This window comes from Piliocolobus tephrosceles, chromosome 2 (genome assembly GCF_002776525.5).
Source record: "Piliocolobus tephrosceles isolate RC106 chromosome 2, ASM277652v3, whole genome shotgun sequence".
NCBI classification, from domain to species: Eukaryota; Metazoa; Chordata; class Mammalia; order Primates; family Cercopithecidae; genus Piliocolobus; species Piliocolobus tephrosceles.
In genome coordinates, this window is record NC_045435.1 from 68764093 (window position 1) to 68784133 (window position 20041).

At 39.1% G+C, this 20041-nt stretch overlaps 1 protein-coding gene across 2 annotated transcripts in view; it reads left to right on the plus strand.

The window, feature by feature from the left end:
- SUCLG2 (succinate-CoA ligase GDP-forming subunit beta) overlaps positions 1–20041 on the plus strand; it is a 281206-nt gene that overhangs the window by 52047 nt on the left and 209118 nt on the right. For both annotated transcript variants that reach the window (XM_023200260.2, XM_023200263.2), the window contains exon 2: positions 8828–8969. In XM_023200260.2, coding sequence (XP_023056028.1) covers positions 8828–8969 — 142 coding nt within the window. The remainder of the gene's footprint in view (positions 1–8827; positions 8970–20041) is intronic.

The following is a 20041-nucleotide window of genomic DNA, read 5'->3' on the forward strand; positions in this document are numbered from 1 at the left end:
GTGTTACAGCGCAGTATTGGGGTGGGAGTTACCCGATTTTCCAGGTGTTGTGTGTCTCAGTTCCCCTGGCTAGGAAAAGGGACTCCCTTCCCCCTCGCGCTTCCCAGCTGAGGCGATGCCTCGCCCTGCTTCAGCTCTCGCTGGTCGGGCTGCAGCAGCTGACCAGCACCGATTGTCCGGCACTCCCGAGTGAGATGACCCCAGTACCTCAGTTGAAAATGCAGAAATCACCGGTCTTCTGTGTCGCTCGCGCTGGGAGGTGGAGACTGAAGCTGTTCCTATCCGGCCATCTTGCTGCGCCCCGAGAAGGTATTATTAATTGTCCCTAAGTAACACATTTTAAGATGCTTTCTGAATGTGAGATTTTTCTAGTTCTTGCTTTTGCCAATTACTGTTCTTTTTCTGTGATTGTTGAGTGATTCAAGCATAGAAGTTCCATGATTACAGTTTAAAAATACTTCCCCAAATGTATTTAAAACAATGAGCAGGGCTCAGTGGGCACTATTAAAACAAAATTATTTATATGATCACCTACTATTTTTATCTTAATGATTGCTAGATATCTACTTGTTACACCTTTCCTCCTCTTTTATATTTCTGAATTAAACAATAATGGGTAACTTTTTTTGAGTACTTGTCATGGGCACCGTTTCAGTTTATTTGCATATATTAACTCATTTAATCTTTACAATAGCCTTTGAAGATGGGCCTGTTAGTATCCTCTATTTTATAAACGAGGAAGTGAAACTCATGTCAGCTGCCATTTCTGCCATCCATAGGGTAGGTAGGATCTCTCTGTACCCCTTTTAGAGTTTAAGAACTCAGCCACAGGGGGCTAATTAATTGGTTAATTGATTTCCTTATAGTGTGCAAAACAGGGAGAACACAAGTGGAGAGTGGTGAAGAGTATTGCAGTGCTAAACAAAAGTGACGTTCTGTTTTCAATGAAGACCACTCTTTAGCCTGAACGTGGAGGGAAAAAATAGCAGTATCAGTACCCACATTCCTACTCTTCCTTCTACATCTGACATTATTATTTTGTTCCTTTCCATAGGCTTAGGCTTCTAATCACAATGGTTACTTTTCTTACCTATTTCTGTAGCATGTTTTCATGCTGAAAGAGAAGTTGACATGCTAGTGTCATTATATTAAGGCCTAAACAGAACAGCATTATTGGTATTATTTTATTCCTCTTACAAACAGGATTCCACTTAATCTGTTTTATGGGATGGCACAGTTAAAGTGCCTTCTTCATCAGAGACTGTTTTAAACAAGCAGGCCTTTTATTTTATGACACTTATATTGAGACACATTGAGTTATATCTGTCTTTTCATTTGCACCAACACGTTTATTTGAGGCCTCATATTTCCTAGGTAACGTGACTAAGGTAGATTTATCGGTGCTAATTTGCATACAGAACAACACTGGCGAAACTAAAATATAACAAACACATACTAACTTTTGACTTGCCACAGCCCACCAAGCATCTGCCTTCGTTGCCATGCCTGTAATGAGAGGGAAATATATTTTCCTCTGAGTTTACAGCTAATTCCTTGTTTGTATTCCACTGTCGTCACTGCTGTTGAGAGCTCAAAATGAGGTTTAAGAGCCTCTTCATATCTAACAGCAGAAGTTTATATTAGAGGTGGTAGTTCTGTAAAACAGAAAATGCGACTTTCGCTCACCCACCTCGATTTCATACCACATTTGAAGAACCCTGCTACATTTAAGTAAGGGGCAAGCCCTTTGTTTTGCAGACAAGTTAATAGAGACTTAAGCCTACACCATTGTGTTAAAGCCTGGCTTGTATTTCTTTTTCTCAATGTTGCTTTTAAGTAGATTGATATTTATGGAACAAATAATAAATGAATTTATTTAACAAAATTTTTTAAAATTACAGATTAGGTTGAAATTTCTTGGTCTCCCCTTCCCAAGTTTACTGGCAGTAGGTTGGTGAACATTTTCTGGACCTTTTCTTATACATTTACTTATGCATTTATTTATCTTTAGAAGATACACACTATTGCTTCATGTGTGAACATATGTGTCTAATATACATTCTTCTACTGTATATATTGTTCTGCAACTTGCTGGTTTCTTTTAGTCTTGTCCTTGTAGAATAATCAATGCTACTATGTTCAGACTTAATAGGCTAGATTAGTCAATGCTGTTATAATGAGTTATTCCTAAGATCTCAGTGGTTAACACATCAAGTGTTTATTTCTCAGTCATGCATATGTGGGTCAGGTGACATCCCCCATGTTGTAACTCTTATAATCCAGCCTAATCTCACCTGTGACTCCACCATCTCCACATGTGGCTTCTAGGTCCTTGTAGCTAACAAATGGGGCTCTGGAGGATTGCACATGGTCTCTTAAAAGTTTTGGCATACTAGCCACAGGAGAACTGAGAATTGTAGGGGTACACATGGTTACATGGTGATACTATGTTGCTATGGATAATTTTAAATACTTCACACAGAGTATATTATAGTTTGTTTTGCCAGTCTCCTATTTGATGGGCATTTGGATCATTTCCAATCTTATCCTTTTGTTATGTACAGTTCTACAGAGAAGATCTTGCATGTATCTCTGGTACATGTTTTGCTAGGATAGATACCCAGGAAGTAGACTTACCAGGTCAGAGGATGAGGGTGCTTTAGTTTTCATAAACACTGTCAAATTGTTTTGGAAGGTGGTTGCACTAGTGTTCTATTGTAAGGGTAGTATCTGAGAAAGTGCATTTCACCAGACCTTCAACAACAATAGTATCAGATCTCGTGTGTGTGTGTGTGTGTGTGTGTGTGTGTGTGTGTGTGTGTGTGTGTGTTTGTGTTCAGTAGCATCTTCATTCCTTTTGGCAAGATGGCTTCTTCTGTTTTGTTTGAATTTCTGTTTTCTTGATTAGTAGTAAGTCCTGGCTTCTTTCTAATACGGCTTTATGCTGCCTTCCCAAGTGAGCAATACTAGTGTGCAAAGTCGGGCTGAAGAAGGATGGAGCAAGTGCAGAGCCAGTGGGTAGACAGTTTTCCCTTTCGGAGTGCCCAGCTTGGGACATTTCTTTTGATATTCTCTATTGATTCCCCCCACCTCCCCACCCCAGGTGCTGTTTCAGTTGTCTCTACACCTCTAATTTTAAAACCATGGGGCGAAGGATGATTTCTTGGGCATGTTGTTTTTGTTTGTTTGTTTGTTTGTTTTCTGTGTAGCTGTCTAGTTTTGTGCTTGGAGTTTTTATGTCAGTTTTTGCCCACTTAGCCATTGTCTTGTTATCTCCTGGTTTTCTTTGTCCCCTGCCTCATTTTTCATTCTTTTTCTTCTGCTTCTGCTCCCTTGTTCCCATAGGCCCTTAAATCTTTATGTACTGCTTTTCTTTTAAGTTGCATTATTCCCGTTCCCTTCCAAGCTTAGAAATGCTTGCTGTATCAAAGAAACACAGGAAGGAAGGGAATGACGGCAAGGATATTGTACAAGTCCAAAGGGAACAAAACCTAGGTGCCCACCTACCCCAGCTAGTTTAAGAATGTGATGCTGTTCCTAAGATGGTCACTTTGCCAAAATCCATGTGAAGGAAGGAAAGAAGCTGGCAATTAGTCCAGCTTTCATCAGGCCTCTGGCTTACTATATGATCCCTAGGCAAGTCACTTCCTCTCATCAGGCCTCCAGGTTCCTGACTGTAAACTGAGGTGACTGGACCCCAGTGGTCCCTTTGTATCTTGAAACCCCAGTATTTGAAAGATGTGACTAATTGGGAAACTTCTCCAGTATAGGATCCCAAATACCTTTGTAAAAGTGGATCACTGCCATTCCCCTTCACCTTCAATCTGCGAAGCACTGAGTCAATAAGGGCCCGGTCTGGAAGACAGGGATTGTGTGAGGTCATTTAATAGAATTTAACAAAGGGTAGGAAAGATTGTAAGGCACACAGGCTGGGAAGGCAACACAGAGATGAATGGACAACAGCAGGAATCTTCCGTGAGCCATAGGAGAGGAAGGAAGTGGTGTTGGCAGAGTCCAGGGCCAGCTGTTGGAAGCAGAAGTCACGGCAGGGGAGGCAGTGGGAGCTGGAATGTGGAAGAAAGAGCTGTCTGGAGAGACCTGGAGGCTTCAGAGGAGATGCTGTTACACCCACAAAGAGGACAGCAAAGCCTAGTGTCTTCCCCCTACTGTTCAATCTCTGAACAGAGTCTCAAGTTTAGGCAGAAGAGCCTGTGGAATGGTCCTGAGGGCAGGCTGGCAAATGACTGGCAGAAACAATCGAAGGGCACTGGGGCAGATGATCTTTATACTCCATTCCATTGCTTGCATTTTAGAATTCATGGATTCTCTGAGAGATTCTTCATGTCTCCTGCAGCAAAGATGTTATTTGAGGGTCATAACAGGTAGCTCTTCTTAGGAGTTGAAATAAACTTCTGCCATTCTAGCATCTTAGGACAAGACCTGCTCACATCTCCACCTCCCTCCTTCCCAAAGCCTGGAGTAGTTACATTTTACCTTACATGAGCTCTGTCAGCATTTCATGAAAGCCCTATTCCTGGTAGACTTTTGACAAAAGGGACAGTATTTTACTTATCTCTTTTCTCAGTCTGTATCACCACAGAGCCTCTGGGGCCATAATACAAACACAGGGAACCAACAATGTTACCCAATTGATCCAGAAGCTTTACTGTTTCTTAGTAACCTGTGATCTTAGGCAAGTTCAGCCCCAGTTTCCTAATTTGTAACATGGCTTTATTGGTCAGTAAAGCCGATTCGGCAAAAAGGTTGTGCAATAGTAACAACCCCCAGAATTTCAGTGGCTAAAAATCCACAAAGGTGTATTTTTTACTACACATTTATGTAAAGTCACTTGGTATATGACCATCCTTACTCTGGTCCCTGGCTGATATCAGTTGCCATATTGAATGTTGCCATTCTGCATATCTAGAGAGGGCAAACTTGGATGGGGTGGGAGGGATGGCAATTAACTGTTGGCCTGAATGCGTCACACAACATATGTATTCACAACTTACTGGCTGGAACTAGTTAATTGATATGATACTGTGATATAGTAAAAAAATAACATATTTGGTCTTTACCCCTGGTTCCTGACACACAGTTCTTAAGACCCTGGGATATCTGAAGTGATGAGTGCCATTTGTACCTTAATGAGATGACTAGTGGTTGGAGTCCCCTAGATAGCTTCAGGATTGTGACTGGTTACTAGAAAGCCCAAAGCATAGAGGGTTGGGACTTTCGGCCCCATCCTCTGAGTCTCTGAGGAAGAGAGAGGGACTGAAAGTTGACTTAATCTCCAATGGCTAATGAGGTAACAATCATGCCTATATAATAAAACCTTAAGAGGACAAGGTTTGGAGAGCTTCCAGATTGTCAAATATATGGTGGTATCTGGAAGGTGGTACTCCCAGAGAGAGCATGGAAGCTCCATGGACTTACCTTGTTATGTATACCTCTTCCATCTGGCTCTTCACCAGTGTCTTTTGTCATATCCTTTATAAGTAACTGATAAATGTCAGCAATGGTTTTTGTGAGCTCTGTTAGCCATCCTATAAAATTTATTAAACCCGAGGAGGGGGTCTTGGGAACTCCCAGTTGATAGCTGATTGGTCAGAAGCACAGGTAAAATAATCTGGGGCTTGTGCCTGGCATCTGAAGTGGGCATAGTCCTGTGGGACTGAGCCTCTAACCTGGGGGATCTGATGCTAACTCTAGGTAGTAGATATGGCATCACCTAACTTCAGCTGAAGTAAGGAAGTGCCTAGAGGGAAGAAGACTGGGGATATTTCTTGATTTGCACTGACAGCTACAGAGAGAGAGAATAATTCTTGACATTTCCTGATTGTTTTAACCATGAAACATGAATATTTAATATAATGCCTAACTCATGATAAATGCTCAATTAATAGTAGATGGAACTATTATCATTACTATTCAGCAGTTTATATTACATTTCCAGCATACTTTCTACCATCCATTTGCATAGCAGATTTCTCCTCACCCTTTTTTACAACTGAAAATGCAGAAATAAACATAAATTATTTTTCTGTAGATTTATCACAATTATGATTTTTTTTTTTTTTCTTTGAGACTGAGTCTCTCTCTGTCACCCAGGCTGGAGTACAGTGGCACAATCATAGCTCACTGCAGCCTCAGCCTCCAGGCTCAAGTTATCCTCCAGCCTCAGCCACCCAATTAGCTGGGACTATGGGCGTGCACCACCACACCCAGCTAATGTTTTTACTTTGTGTAGAGGCAGGGTCTCACTATGTTGGCCAGGCTGGTCTTGAACTACTGGGCTCAAGCAATCTTCCTGCCTCAGTCTCTCAAGATGTTGGGATTACAGGTGTGAACCACTGCGCCTGCCCACACCCAGCTACAAATTCTTAGTAAGTGGAGTTTTCTTGAAGTTTTAGAGCCAGTCAGGGTCCTACTCTTCCAAGTTTTGGATTGACAAAAATAGGTGATTATTCTGTAAAAGAATTCCTTTGTGGAGTGATAGCCGGGTGTCATCAGTGGTTTTGGAACTGTGCTCACTGTCCTGGTTTTCAATTTAAGAGCAACAGACTTTAAGCTGGCTTTCATTTGAGTCAGTGTGGAAACAGTCAATATATGTTATATGTCTGTGAAGCTGGCCTCTGGATCAATTGCAATTAGTTTTTAGCAGATTGCATTAACATATCTAAAATTAATACGGCAAGTGTTCTGATGAAAAGGAATTGACCACAACCACTTTGTGGCTGTTTTTAGTCTCCCTCAAATGCTCTTTTCAAACTATATTTTTTCTTCTTTGGTTAATGGCTTTAAATTGGTACGTCAACATAGACATAATCTATTGATTGTTCCCATTTGCCTTTTAAGAGTGGTCCTAGATAATAGCACACAGCTAATGTTTAATGTTTTCTTTCACTAAGGAGCTTTTTCGCTAAATGCCTTAAACTTCTATTTTTCTTTGTATGTTATATAACACGCTATTAAGACTATAAAGCCTTTGAGTATGTTCATTTACAGAAGTTTGTGTTTTTCAAATTACTAATGTTTCATCAAGACTTAAAAAGTAAGATTAAGAAATAATGTATAGTTAAAAAATAATATATAGTAAATGATGTGAGCATTGCTTGTCTGGCAATTTATGTTTATCCCAGTATTATTTATTTCTAAAGAAGAAGTATAGGCAACTTCAAGGTTAAAAACAAAACCAAACCATCATTACCAGCAGCTACAAGGACAGAACAGAGAGCTATCTTTAGGCTTTATCATGTTGAAATTTGAATTTTTTTTACCAGTGTGTATACATTATATTATGTTCATTTCAGGTCTTAAGGACTAACTTGTACTTTTTTATTTTTAGAGGTGGCCAGTTTCTGGGAATGAAAAGTTGTCTGTATCAGGAGACAAAAGGCATGGTTGATTCATTTGGCCATCTAAGTGACATTTTCTTGGGTGTCTTTCATATGTCAAGCACTGTCACCTTCTTCATAGAGATACAGAGAAGTTTAAGGCACACTTTCTACCCTTTAGTGGAACACAGTGTAGTTATGGGGTTCTAGAGCTTTGAATCACCCTGTTTCAAAAGAGCTCCATGAGTACATCATAGCTTGGGGATACCAGAAGAAAATGACATTGTAAGGACACAGTAGATGTCCTGAAAGGTAGTGGCTCCATGTAATGAAGCCCTGAGGGCCTCACTTTTATGGTCTCTGTGACACTGCCTTGGACATCCACCAAAGCCATGGACAGAAGCCAGTAGGGATTGTATCAGGTGATGTACCAGTCTTGTGATCCAGTTGCATGATTGATGTTTTGGTTTGTGCATTAATGATATTGTCATCCTACTTCTTGTGAGTAGTGTTTCCTTTGCCTATGACTCATGGATGGAAAGGAGCTTACATTAAGTGTATTCATTTTCCCTTTTTTTTTTTCCTTTTAAAAATGGGGCTTATGGATTTGGTAGGGAATACTGTTGATATTGGATAAAATGTAAAGAATTTATTTGTTCATGTTATTGTGTCCTTTGACTATGTCCTTTTAACGCAGATGAAAACACATAGTGCATGTTGGTAAACCACTTCTACTTGAAACTAAAGCAAGATTCCCTTAATACACAAGTTGCAGTTTAGGAACTAGTTTAATTAATGGTGAATCTTTCAGGTTATTGCACTCAACCTTGGTGCATTAAAGAGATAATCTCGTTAAACACACAATGGCGCTACCTAGACTCTGTTAAAAACTATGGTAAAGAAATGAATTAGTCTGTGGCCCAGTGACTTCAGAGTGTTTAAACAAATTTCCTGAAAAACTTTCCAATGATGAACAATCTATATACAGTTATTAAAATAATGCTATGCTCTTTATTTATTTGGGGTGAGAGGTGGGGAGCCATAGAGTCCTTAACAGTTTTTAAAATAACTTATTGTGAAATACTTTTGACTCACAGGAAGTTGCAAAAATAGTACAGCAGCCCCATGTACCCTTCATCCAGCTTCCCCTAATACTGACACCTCGTGTAGTTGTGGTACAATATCAAAAGCAGGAAATTGATATTTATGTAATATTATTAACTAGATCACAGACCTCACTCAGCTTTCAGCATTGTTAAAAAACCTGCATTCATTTGTGTGTGTATAGTTGTCCTTAACAGTTTTTGTTAAAAAATAATTAAGCATGAATTTAAGTGGATTTTTTTTTTTTTTTTTTTTTGCTTTTGCTTCTCTCAATTCTGGGTTGCTGTTTGCCAGTCGACATTACCTCTGAGCCTGGCCATATAGGTTGACTTTTATTTTTCTTGCTATTAATGAGTGTTCTTACCTCTCTCCTTCAATTTCTGTAGGCAGTTCAATTAACCTCCAGAAGATGGCTGAACCTGCAGGAATACCAGAGCAAGAAACTGATGTCTGACAACGGAGTGAGAGTTCAAAGATTCTTTGTAGCAGACACTGCAAATGAAGCTCTTGAGGCTGCTAAGAGACTAAGTAAGCTTATTCATAATAGATGAAATACACTTGCCCAAATCAGTGAATTCACAGGTAGCGGTTTCCCACTAGTTAATTTTTTTTTTTGTTGTGGGTTAAACTGAGGGGGACAGATATAGGGGAGAGCTTAGAATTGCAAAAACAAAAAAGTCCAGATTGCCTCATGTACATGTGTGTAAGTGTGCAGGAATCACGTGGTGACTGCAGGATGAGGGGAGGGGTCTGCTTTCAGAGCTTTGTCCCTGTGAGTCTTCAGTCCTGCTGACCTGGGAGGAGATGTGGAATCACAGGACAGCCTTCAATGTGATGGCCTGGGTGTAGGAGAGTAGAGCTCTTCTTCCCTGGCGCACCTAGAGGTTTCCTCTAGACCGGGCCCTGCCTGACACATGCTGCATGAGATTCACAGGCACCTCTGTGTCCTCAGTTCCGCCAGGATCACTCACTGGAGGCACTTGGCCTAAGTGTCAAAATATAATCTCAGTACTTTGAGAGGCTGAGGAGGGAGGAACACTTGAGTCCAGGAGTTTGAGACCGGCCTGGGCAACATAGCAGAACCCATTTATACAAAAACTAAAAAAATTAGCCTAGTACGGCTGTATATGCCTGTAGTCCTAGCTACTTTGGAGGCCTAGGCAGGAGGATCACTTGAGCCCAGGAGTTTGAGACTGCAGTGGGCTATGATCATACTAATATACTCTAGCCTGGGTGACAGAGTGAGACCCTATCTCTTAAAAAAAAAAAATTTAGGCCGGGCGCGGTGGCTCAAGCCTGTAATCCCAGCACTTTGGGAAGCTGAGACGGGCGGATCACGAGGTCAGGAGATCGAGACCATCCTGGCGAACACGGTGAAACCCCGTCTCTACTAAAAAAATACAAAAAACTAGCCGGGTGAGGTGGCGGGCGCCTGTAGTCCAAGCTACTCAGGAGGCTGAGGCGGGAGAATGGCGTAAACCCAGGAGGCGGAGCTTGTAGTGAGCTGAGATCCGGCCACTGCACTCCAGCCTGGGCGACAGAGTGAGACTCCGTCTCAAAAAAAAAAAAAAAAAAAAAAAATTTAGAACAATAGACAACTTCCCTTTCTTTTCAGTATCTCTTAGGGAGGGTGTATCCTCAGAAATTCTTACAGTATGAGCATGAGGGTGTTTTCATCCCAGCTTTTTGAAATGAAGAATCGTGCAACAGTGGAGCATGGTTCAGTAATGTGTGGAGGGAATGGATGGAAGCTTTCAACAATATTTGATGACACAAAAGGAAATTGTGATCCATGTTAACTAACAAAGGAAATGATAACTGCAATTTAAAGAAGCAAAAAACATCAATTTAGGAAAACTTTATTCTTTTACATGAGATAGCAGCATATGGAATGTCACTCCACGGTAGTTTTTCAGAGATTTTAGTCACTATTTCACCCAGTTTTGTCAGCTGTGGGTTAGTGGCTGGGAGAAACATGGCTGAAGGGCTTGAGAAGCCATTTATTACAGAATGAATCAGTTGTTTACATCCTTCTGTAAGTCCCTTAGAAATGGGGAGAGTGCCCTCTGAGTGACTGGAGGAGACCAAAGGCAAGAGCATGACTTTAAAGTCAAGCTAACTTTGCTTCAGTGTTTTGCCCTCCCTTTTACAGCTTTGGAATTTTGCAGAAATACCTTCTCCGTCCTTGCCTCAATTTCTTTATCTGTAGGTCAAAACTAATAGTACTTATTTCCCAATGCTATTGCGAGTCTTTAAGAGTGTATTAGTCTATTCTCGTGTGCTAATAAAGACATACCTGAGACTGGCTAATTTATAAAGGAAAGAGGTTTTCTGGACTCACAGTTCCACATGGCTGGGGAGACCTCACAATCACAGTAGAAGACAAAGGAAGAGCAAAGGGATGTCTTACATGGTGGCAGACAAGAACTTGTGCAGGGGAACTCCCATTTATAAAACCGTTAGATCTCGTGAGACTTACTACCATTAGAACAATATGGGGAAAACTGCCCCGATGATTCCATTATCTCCACCTGGCCCCACCCTTGACATGTGGGGATTATTACAATTCAAGGTGAGATTTGGGTGTGGACAGCCAAACCATATCAAAGGGAGATTGTTGTGTGGTAGAACATCTAGCCAGTTTTCCTACTCACAGATCCAGATATTAGGGATCAGGTCCTGCCGTCTGCCTTTCAGTGAGCATCCACCTCTGTGTGGCCTACAGACTCTCTAGGTATCATTCTGGATTGCCACTGCCTAGTAGGAGTATAATGTGGGCCACGTAAGTAGTTTAAAGTTTTCTAACAGTCACATTAAAAAATGAAAAAAAATGGGTAAAATTAATGTTAATAATGCATTCTGTTTACTCCAGTATATCTAAAACAACATCATTTCAACATGGAATTAATGGAGTTATCAATGGGGTATTTTGTGTTCATTTCTTTGTCCCAATCTTCAGAAACCTGGTTGGAATTCTACGCTTCCAGCACATCTCATTTCAGACTAGTCACATTTCGGGTGCTTAAGGGACTCATGTGGCTAGTGGCTGGCATCTAGCACAGTGCAGATATGGACACCAGAAGGATTTGCATGTGCATCCTCCAGCCTTGGGAATGCAGTTGCTTCTCACTAAAAATAAAGAATTGTGAGTAACAACTCAGTCTTGTCCAGGGATCAGTAGCAAAGGTTGAGAGTGTAAGATAGAGGCACTCTCCATATTTCAATTTTCTGATTTTCTATGCTCTTTTAAGAGTAAGTGCATAGGTACTTCAGCTAGTAATTGTTGTTCTTTGAACTTTTTAAAGTTCTCCCAGATGCTAATACACCAGACCCTTTCTATGTTATGTCAGTTGAAATGTATATGTGTTCTTTTCTGGAACAAATATTTATTGAGGGTCAACCATGTACTAGGCACTGTGGACACAGCTATGGAAGACAGGCAAACCCTTTTTCTTCATAGAATTTATGTTCTAGAAATAAAATTAATTTGTAACTTTCAGATGTTAAATGTAGAAATTGAAGTGACTTATATTTTAATAAATGAAAATTGATTTCATTTTTAAAAACTATCAAGATTGGTTTTTACCATGAAAAAATCCCACTAAAATTAGATCTAAACCTGGATGAGAGCTCCTCAGTGAACTGTGATAATAGACTCAGTAAAGGTTAGTACTGTATTCCAGCCTTTTCATAAAAAAGGATCATTTTTGTTTTATACTCTTGTGGTTTGGGGATTGGGAAGTGAGAGCAAAGAAATGTAAAGTTCAAGTTGGTCTTTGATCTTATTTCCCCATTATTTTCTTTGAAGCACTAGCATTACAGGCATAACTAAGTTTTTTAAAGATAATTCTGGAAGCCAACTGATTACTCCCCTCACCTCTCTTAGGCATAACACCTAATCTCTTTGAGATATTCCTGGAGATATGTACTTAGTGAACTAATTGACTTCTTAGTTATGGGTTTGTTTTATGAACATTTAGCCATTGTATTGTGGTTGGGGATTGTATATTATGCTTTTTATTTTTATTTGTATTTATTTTTTACTTCTTTTAGAGACAGGATCTCACTCTGTCACCCAGGCTGGACTGCAGTGGTGTAATCATAGTTCACTGCAATCTCCAACTCCTGGGCTTGACTAATCCTCCCACCTCAGCCTCCAGAGTAGCTAGTACTACAGGCACACACCACCACACCTGGCTAATTTTTATATCTTTATTTCTTGTAGAGATGGGGTCTCTCTGTGTTGCCCAGTTTGGCCTCAAGTGATCCTCCTGCCTCAGCCTCTCAAAGTGCTGAGATTACAGTCGAGAGCCATTGCACCTAGTTGTATCATGCTTTCAATAGAATTTCTGCTCTGGAGGAATGAGCAGTGTTGCATTGACGTGCTGGAGCTGGGACAAGGGAGGGAAAAAAAAGAGACAGTAAAGCAATTTTAAGTAAAAGAAAATTAGTTCTTCAGGTATGCTTTCAAGAAATACAAACTGGATAAAGGGTTGAGAATGATAAAAGGATTGACAAAATCAAACTGGATAAAGGAATGGAGAGTGATGCATGATTGTGTGTGTGTGCATATAGGAATGTGTGAGTGTGTGTGCATGCAGGTTTCACCTGTGCATATCTTTGATGCTCCTTAAGGTGATGTGGCCAACAGAGGGCCTGTTCCTGTCTAGGGCTAAACAGCAATTTGGAAAATTCAAGCTCCTTATTTGGTGAATGAATGAGTAATCCTTCCCGTACTCAGTGAGTAGTTTTGGTAGAAGGAAGGACTCCTCTGATTTCTGTTGTTGAATCGTTTTGGTCTAAGGGGAAATTTATAGCATTAGAAGAGGATATGGAGCCAATTCTAGTTGGTTAAAAGTGAAATGAGTTGATCATAAATATAAAAATTGTGTGCACATCACTGAGATTAGCTGGAGAGAGCAAAGCAAGAAGAATCTGGCAAAAATTCAGAGTATTTACATTCTTGTCACCACAAGATTGACAGAACCAAGAACACAATTGAAATTTTAGCAAATAGATTTGAGGTTAAGATTAAAACTGGATTTTGCACACATCTTCCTGATTGTACTGAAAAAATGGGACCTTCACCCTGTAATTATGATACTATCATGGGAGAAAATTGCCTAGAATGATAATGTGTTTAACATTCAGAAAGTGCTATGTAAGATTTTATTGCTATCATCATCATCATCATCATCATCATCATCATCATCATCATCATCATCATTGTCGTCAATGGCAGCAAATTCCAGGAGATTCATTACTATTGTGATTCTAACTCACAGAGAGATCAGAGACATCATAATAACTATCCTGCTAATCATGTGTTAGGAGAGTTCATATTTTAATTAGAAAGATTTGTAAATAATTGAAAGGTGTTTGCTTACCTTTCTACTTTATTCATATTTTGATGTGTTTTGAAATGACATTTTATAAAATATTTTGAAAATAAATGTGATGTTAATCATATCTGTGACTTCCAGGGTGACCTCTGTGCGAATTGTCTCTTTCTTTGTGCCTGAACCTGCATTCCTACCTGTCTGTTGACCACTTGTTCGTGGGTGTCTTTGGCACACCCGACCCAAATGGAACTTGTCATCTCTTGGTTGCTCCAAACCTTCTCTTCCTCTTCTCGCCACCCTGCTTACCCAGCTGAAATAGCTCTGCATCCTTAATATCTCTCATGTCTATTATATTCAGTTGGTTGCCAAATTCAGTCATTGCTTATGTCATTTTACAAGCAAGGAAACAGGCAAGATAAAGTTAAAAAAAATGCCGAGATTGTAGAACTAATTGACAAAGATGATGGAATTTTAATCCAGTCAGATTAGATTAAATCTCCCCTGGCATTTTCCTTTTTGCTAACTTGGTGATGATATTCTTGGGAGATTTTTATGTGTGGGTCAGCATTTTAAAGATGGAAAATGCATATTAATCAAATTAGAAGATTGGATTAAAACTAGACATGGCAGGTTTTAAGGTGCAATATATAGAAACTGTGTAATCTGCAGATATTTTCTTAATGATTCATTTGGTTTTATCTCTGAGCAAATAGAACCTTTTGCTGTGTAGTTATGGAAAGCTTGTTAATTTGAACATTTGTTTAAAATGGGTAATGCAAACATTTTGTTTCTGAAACACTGTTAATAATGGTAAGATATTGAGTGAGATCCTCATTTTCTTACATAGAAAATGGATTCATGTCTGAGAGAGCAAATTTAGTTTGAATTAAGTTTTTAATGTGTGGATAATATTCATTGCTGCTGCCATTTATCGGAGCCACCTTTTATAAGCACGCTTTAGAGGAGTTGTTTATGTTGCATACAATTTTCTTAGGAGGCTTATTAAGTACATACTTTTCTTATGGATTAAATTAATGAATACAGTCAGCAGATCATTACAGAATACCTACTGTGTGAATGACTGGTCTTCATGTTACCTTTTCAGTTCTCTTTGAAGGTGAATGAAGGATTGTGTCTCTCATATCACTGGAAAGAACTGTCTTAAAAAAGCATTTGTATATAAACTTAGATGAATCGTATCTAGGACCACTACCTTTCAGTTTTTAGAATATCTGCAATTTATTAATTATTCCATGCATGTTGACATGAGACTCTTAACATTTGATTAAGCAAGAAAATTGCATTTCAAAAACTCACATTTTTATTTTTTTGTCAGGAAACAAAATTGAACTATGAATGGAGAAATTAATCTTCTCTGAGCTAATGACATGCATCCTAAAATGGAGATAAGGAGCTTTTATTGAACTTGGCTAGTTTTTGATTGCTTTCAGCTATAACATGTTTCCATTCATCAATATGATAACTTGCTCTTTTGGTTTTATGTAATCGCGTCCTAAAGCCTGGTGAATTACTTAACACCATTAAGGAATTGTATTTTATGTAAAAAAGGACTTGCTGCCCATTGGCTACTGATTGACATGTACTATTAATTCCATAGGCAATTAAATACATTGCAAGCCTCCTTGATTGTCATGGCTTTGTCCTATCACATGTGGTTAGGATCTTGCAAAAAGATCTTAATATCCTTTTTGTTGAGATGATGGTCATTTTTGTCTTATAATGACAGACAAGGATAACATTGATTTTTATGAAGTAAGTTTGCATTTTACCAACATATCAGCTGCCCATTATTTTGACTTTGGAGTCAATAATATAAAGCTGCTCCTAGGGTAATGGCATATGTGGTCCATCAGAGGTTGAAGCAGTATCTGCTTTCTAGGAATAACAGCGGTGTCCTCACCAGATAGATGGTTTCTGTGGTGTGGTTTGGTTGCGTTCCTGGCTGCTGTTGGCCTCTTTGCTTCCTTCCCATTTTTTAAGTCTGATTCTCCTGCCTTCTTGGTGATTATGTGAGCCTCCCAATTTCTTTTTTGTAATTTACTTCATGCTTATTTCAGCTAGAGTTAATTTCTGTTGCTTGCTGCTAAGAACTTGGTCTCATCCAGAGAGAGTGCTTCTCATAGGTCCTCAGAGGCAGTAGATGCTCACAAATAAATATTGCTATTCAGAAAATGTTCACTTGTTCATGCTCACTTGTAAATGCTCCTTAAAGGAGCACCTGAATTGAAATTGATGGTTTTCCCTAACTGTGTTTATAAAGAGGATATCCCATTCAACAAGTTGTAGCTTTTAATGACATTTTTCTGTTGTATGTGTTTTTACAAAGAGATCCCCCTTTTATAAAATGTCATTTTTTCTTCTTCCTAAGTCTGCAAATATAAATGGTCTTCTCTGGTCATCTCCTTAGAATTTCTCTGTGCTAGAATATCTTTTCCCTAAGCATCTTGTAATATTCACTGAATAGAAGCAGCAGGAGACCTGCAGAGTGAAGGGAGAGGTCAAGGCGGGTTGTGGGCAGGCAGGCTTTATGGGAGTGTACATGTAGCTTCCTTTCAGTTTCCTAAGAAACAAATGAGAACAGTACTTTGAAACTCAATGCCTTAACTTCAGTTTTAACAGTCTACTAAAGCAAGCATTAATTCTTCTTACACTTTAACCAATAAAAATAATAGTGGTGGCGTTTAAGCTTTGGGCCTTTACCATGTGCCTAGTATTGTACTGAGCATTTCACAAATATTATCTCCTGGAATCTTCATCTAAACCAAAGGGAAAGACTTTCCTTTAATGACTGGTACTGAATATCACCAGTTCTCTTCATGCCCATGATTGTGTTTGCTAACATAATTTTACTTTCTGTCTTTTCAATGTGTCATTAATGGAGTTATGTATTATCTTGTGTTTATTCTTATTTTTTTAATTTTTAATTTTTTAATTTTTTGAGACACAGTTTTGCTCTGTTGCCCCAGCTGGAGTTGGGGGTGCTATCTTAGCTCACTGCAACCTCTGCTTCCTGCGTTCAGGTGATTCTCATGCCTTAGCCTCCTGAGTATCTGGGATTACAGGCGTGCACCACCATGCCCAGCTAACTTTTATATTTTTAATAGACACGGGGTTTCGCCGTGTTGGCCAGGATTGTCTCAAACTCCTGGCCTCAAGTAATCTTCCCACCTTGTCCTCCCAAATTGCTGGCTTTTGGGAGGTCAAGGTGGGAAGATTATAGGCCTGGCTGACTTGTTTTTTTAAAGCTACCTCATTGAGAATGGACAAAGAAGTTATGTTGGCATGTGGTCTCATTTTCCAGGAGTTTCCCGTGAAATATTATCCCCTGGGGCCTTTGACTCACCCCAGTGTAAAGTTTGGTAGTTTTGAAAGTTCAGAGGGTACTTTATGGGCTATAAATGCAGAAGAACTTTACCTAGGGTAAATGACATAGGACCTCACTGCTGTAATCTTTCTGTCTGGGTGGATTGCCCCTTTTAAAGACATCTTAAACATAATTACACAAATCTTTTCTGATTATCAAAGGAACATGCTCATTATTTTGATATTGGAAAATATAGGAAAGTACAAAAAAGTAAAAAATATCTTCTAATCTCATTACTTAGAGGAAACCTGTACTAATACTAACATATTTTCTTTCATTTTTCTTATGCATGCCTTCATTCAGCAATATTAATTTCTGTGTACATATGTATATGACATAATTGAGAGAGAATGAACTTGTTTCTAAATTTGGTAAAGTACTAAGTACAGTTTTGTTTATAATTCTTGTTTTAAAATTCTATATTATAAAATGAACATTGTCTAAATATTAGATATTTTTTTCCAAAATATTATTTTAAGATTTTATGATACTCTCTAGGTTGTGTTATGTCCTCTTGTAGTTATTTTTGGATTGTTTTTCTCTCTACTGACATATTAGGTAATGCTAGCATCTGAAGCACATAAGCTACCCCATTCCCAGTAGCCTGGTGCAAGAAGGATTTATTTCTTATTCACATAAACATCTAGCATGATGTTCTTAGTCTGCCGCAGGAACCTAGGCTCCTTTTGTTTTTCACTCCTCTGTCTTCCACACATGGTTCCCAAAGATGACCTGGAAAGTATGCCCATTCCAGCCACTCAAAAGGCAAAACAACTATGGAGGATTGCACGTAGGAATTTGCACGGACTGTATCATTTCAGCTAAAAGTGATTGCATGATCTCAACCAACTTCAAGGGTGGCTGGGAAATACAGTTTCAGTCCATGCTTAGGAAAAAGAAGAATGGGTTTGATGATCATGTAGCAGTCTCTTCTGAAAGTAGTGTTCAGAATCTTGAAAACGTTTGTCTCTTTGCTTCAAGGCTTAGAAGAAACATGGGCTATACAGTCAGAACAGAGCTCCCACCCCAGCTCTACTTTGACTGATTACCCTAAACCACAATTTACTTGACTATAAAATAGGGGATAATAATACGTACTTCAAGGAATGATTGAGATAGCAACCAAGATAAATGAAACACATGTTTCACACAAATGAGACACTCACCAAGTTCTCTTTCTTTTTTTCTTCTTTTTTGGATTGAACAGAGCCAGAGTTTTGAGCTATCGTAAACGAAATACAAAACAACTATTAAAAACACCAACAGCAGATAAAAATAAAAATTTTCAATACTTTTCAACACCCAAGTGTGAAGCTATATTTTTTATACAACTTGTCAGATAACATGATAATGAATATATAATGACTCGTATAGGTTTACAAGAGTTATGTTACTTGATCTACCTTAGGATGAAAATTGGGTAAGTAAACAAACTATCTCAATTATGTAATTTTTTTTCTTTCATTCAACATGGAACAAGCTAAGAGATTTGGGAGTCTGTTATTTCTCTCAAATTAAATGTGAGCCAAGTATTAGAAATTCTTTTTTTTTGTCTTCAGGCTTTTATTTGAGCAAATATACCAGTCACTTCAGTATGGGGGAGAGGAAACAGACGGGATGTGGATAACAGGGGAAATATAACAGTGCTAAAAGTGTTTGATATGCAAAAATCAAATTGTTCCCAGAGTCGTCAGGTGCTAGATGTAGCACTGAAAAACAACTTTACATAAATATATATTTTCTTTATAAATAACCTGTCCATTAGCATCATAAACATGAGAAAACCTGGATCCCTTTGAGACACTCTTGCTCAGAATTTCTTACTACTGTTCCTTGTTTAGTGGATTCAGTTTTAACTCACTGTGGCATACACAGTCAGCTGTGCATGACACAGTCACAATTTACCTTTCCCTCACTGTCCTCTCTTTATGCCTGTTTCCCAATGTGTGGCCACATCAGTTTCCTTCCTGCCTTCGTCCATATTCTTTCTTCCATAGTGCACCTTCTGACACAGTGAAGATGACTCTGGAGTTTGCCTTGAATTCAAATCCTGCATTTGCTTCATGATAGCTGCACAACCCTAGGCAAGTTATTTAGCCTCTAGAATCCTCAGTTTCCTCATCTCTAAAATGGGCTTAGTAATATTGCTTCCTAGGAGAGCCAGGAGAGTAAAATGAGGTCATGCCATGTATGAGGTTTAGCAGAGTTGCATACCCGAAAGTTTCCAATAATGGGTAGTTAGGATCATTATCATTGTCACGATCTCCCAGTTTTCGTGGCTAAACTTAATCATCACCTCTTCAGTGATGTCTTTGAGAAGGCACTGCGGTAGTATTTAAGAAGGTGGGCTCTGGAAGAGACTGCCTTAGTTTGAAGCATAGTGCCGCTTCTTTTTAACTGTGTTGTAACTTCTCGAAGGTTCCATTTCCTCATCTATAAAATATGGGATGTCAGTAGTGTCTACTCATGGCTTTGGTAGGAGGAGTGATCTAGGCCTAAGCAGTGTCTGGCTCGTAGGAAACATCAGTAGATGATGTGCTTTTTGCTGTTACAATAAGTAGTGTGTTCCACATCACAGCATACACTGGGTGGTGCAGGGGCTGAAATTTAACCTGTTGCCCCTGTACCCAGAAAGAGGAAGCACATTCCTTATGACATAGTTGTGAGGTGACCTTTCACATGATACTTTTCATATGCAAAATAAAGCATAGGTGTGTCCGTAAATCTGGATAGGCTTCAAGATTCATCCGGCATTTAAGCTTAGAATTTCTGTCTCTAAGTATAAGTGATCATCCCTATTGGTTTGCCTGGACAGACTTGGATACATCTGGTACTCCAGAACTATTATTAACTGCAAATCCCTTTTACTCTCA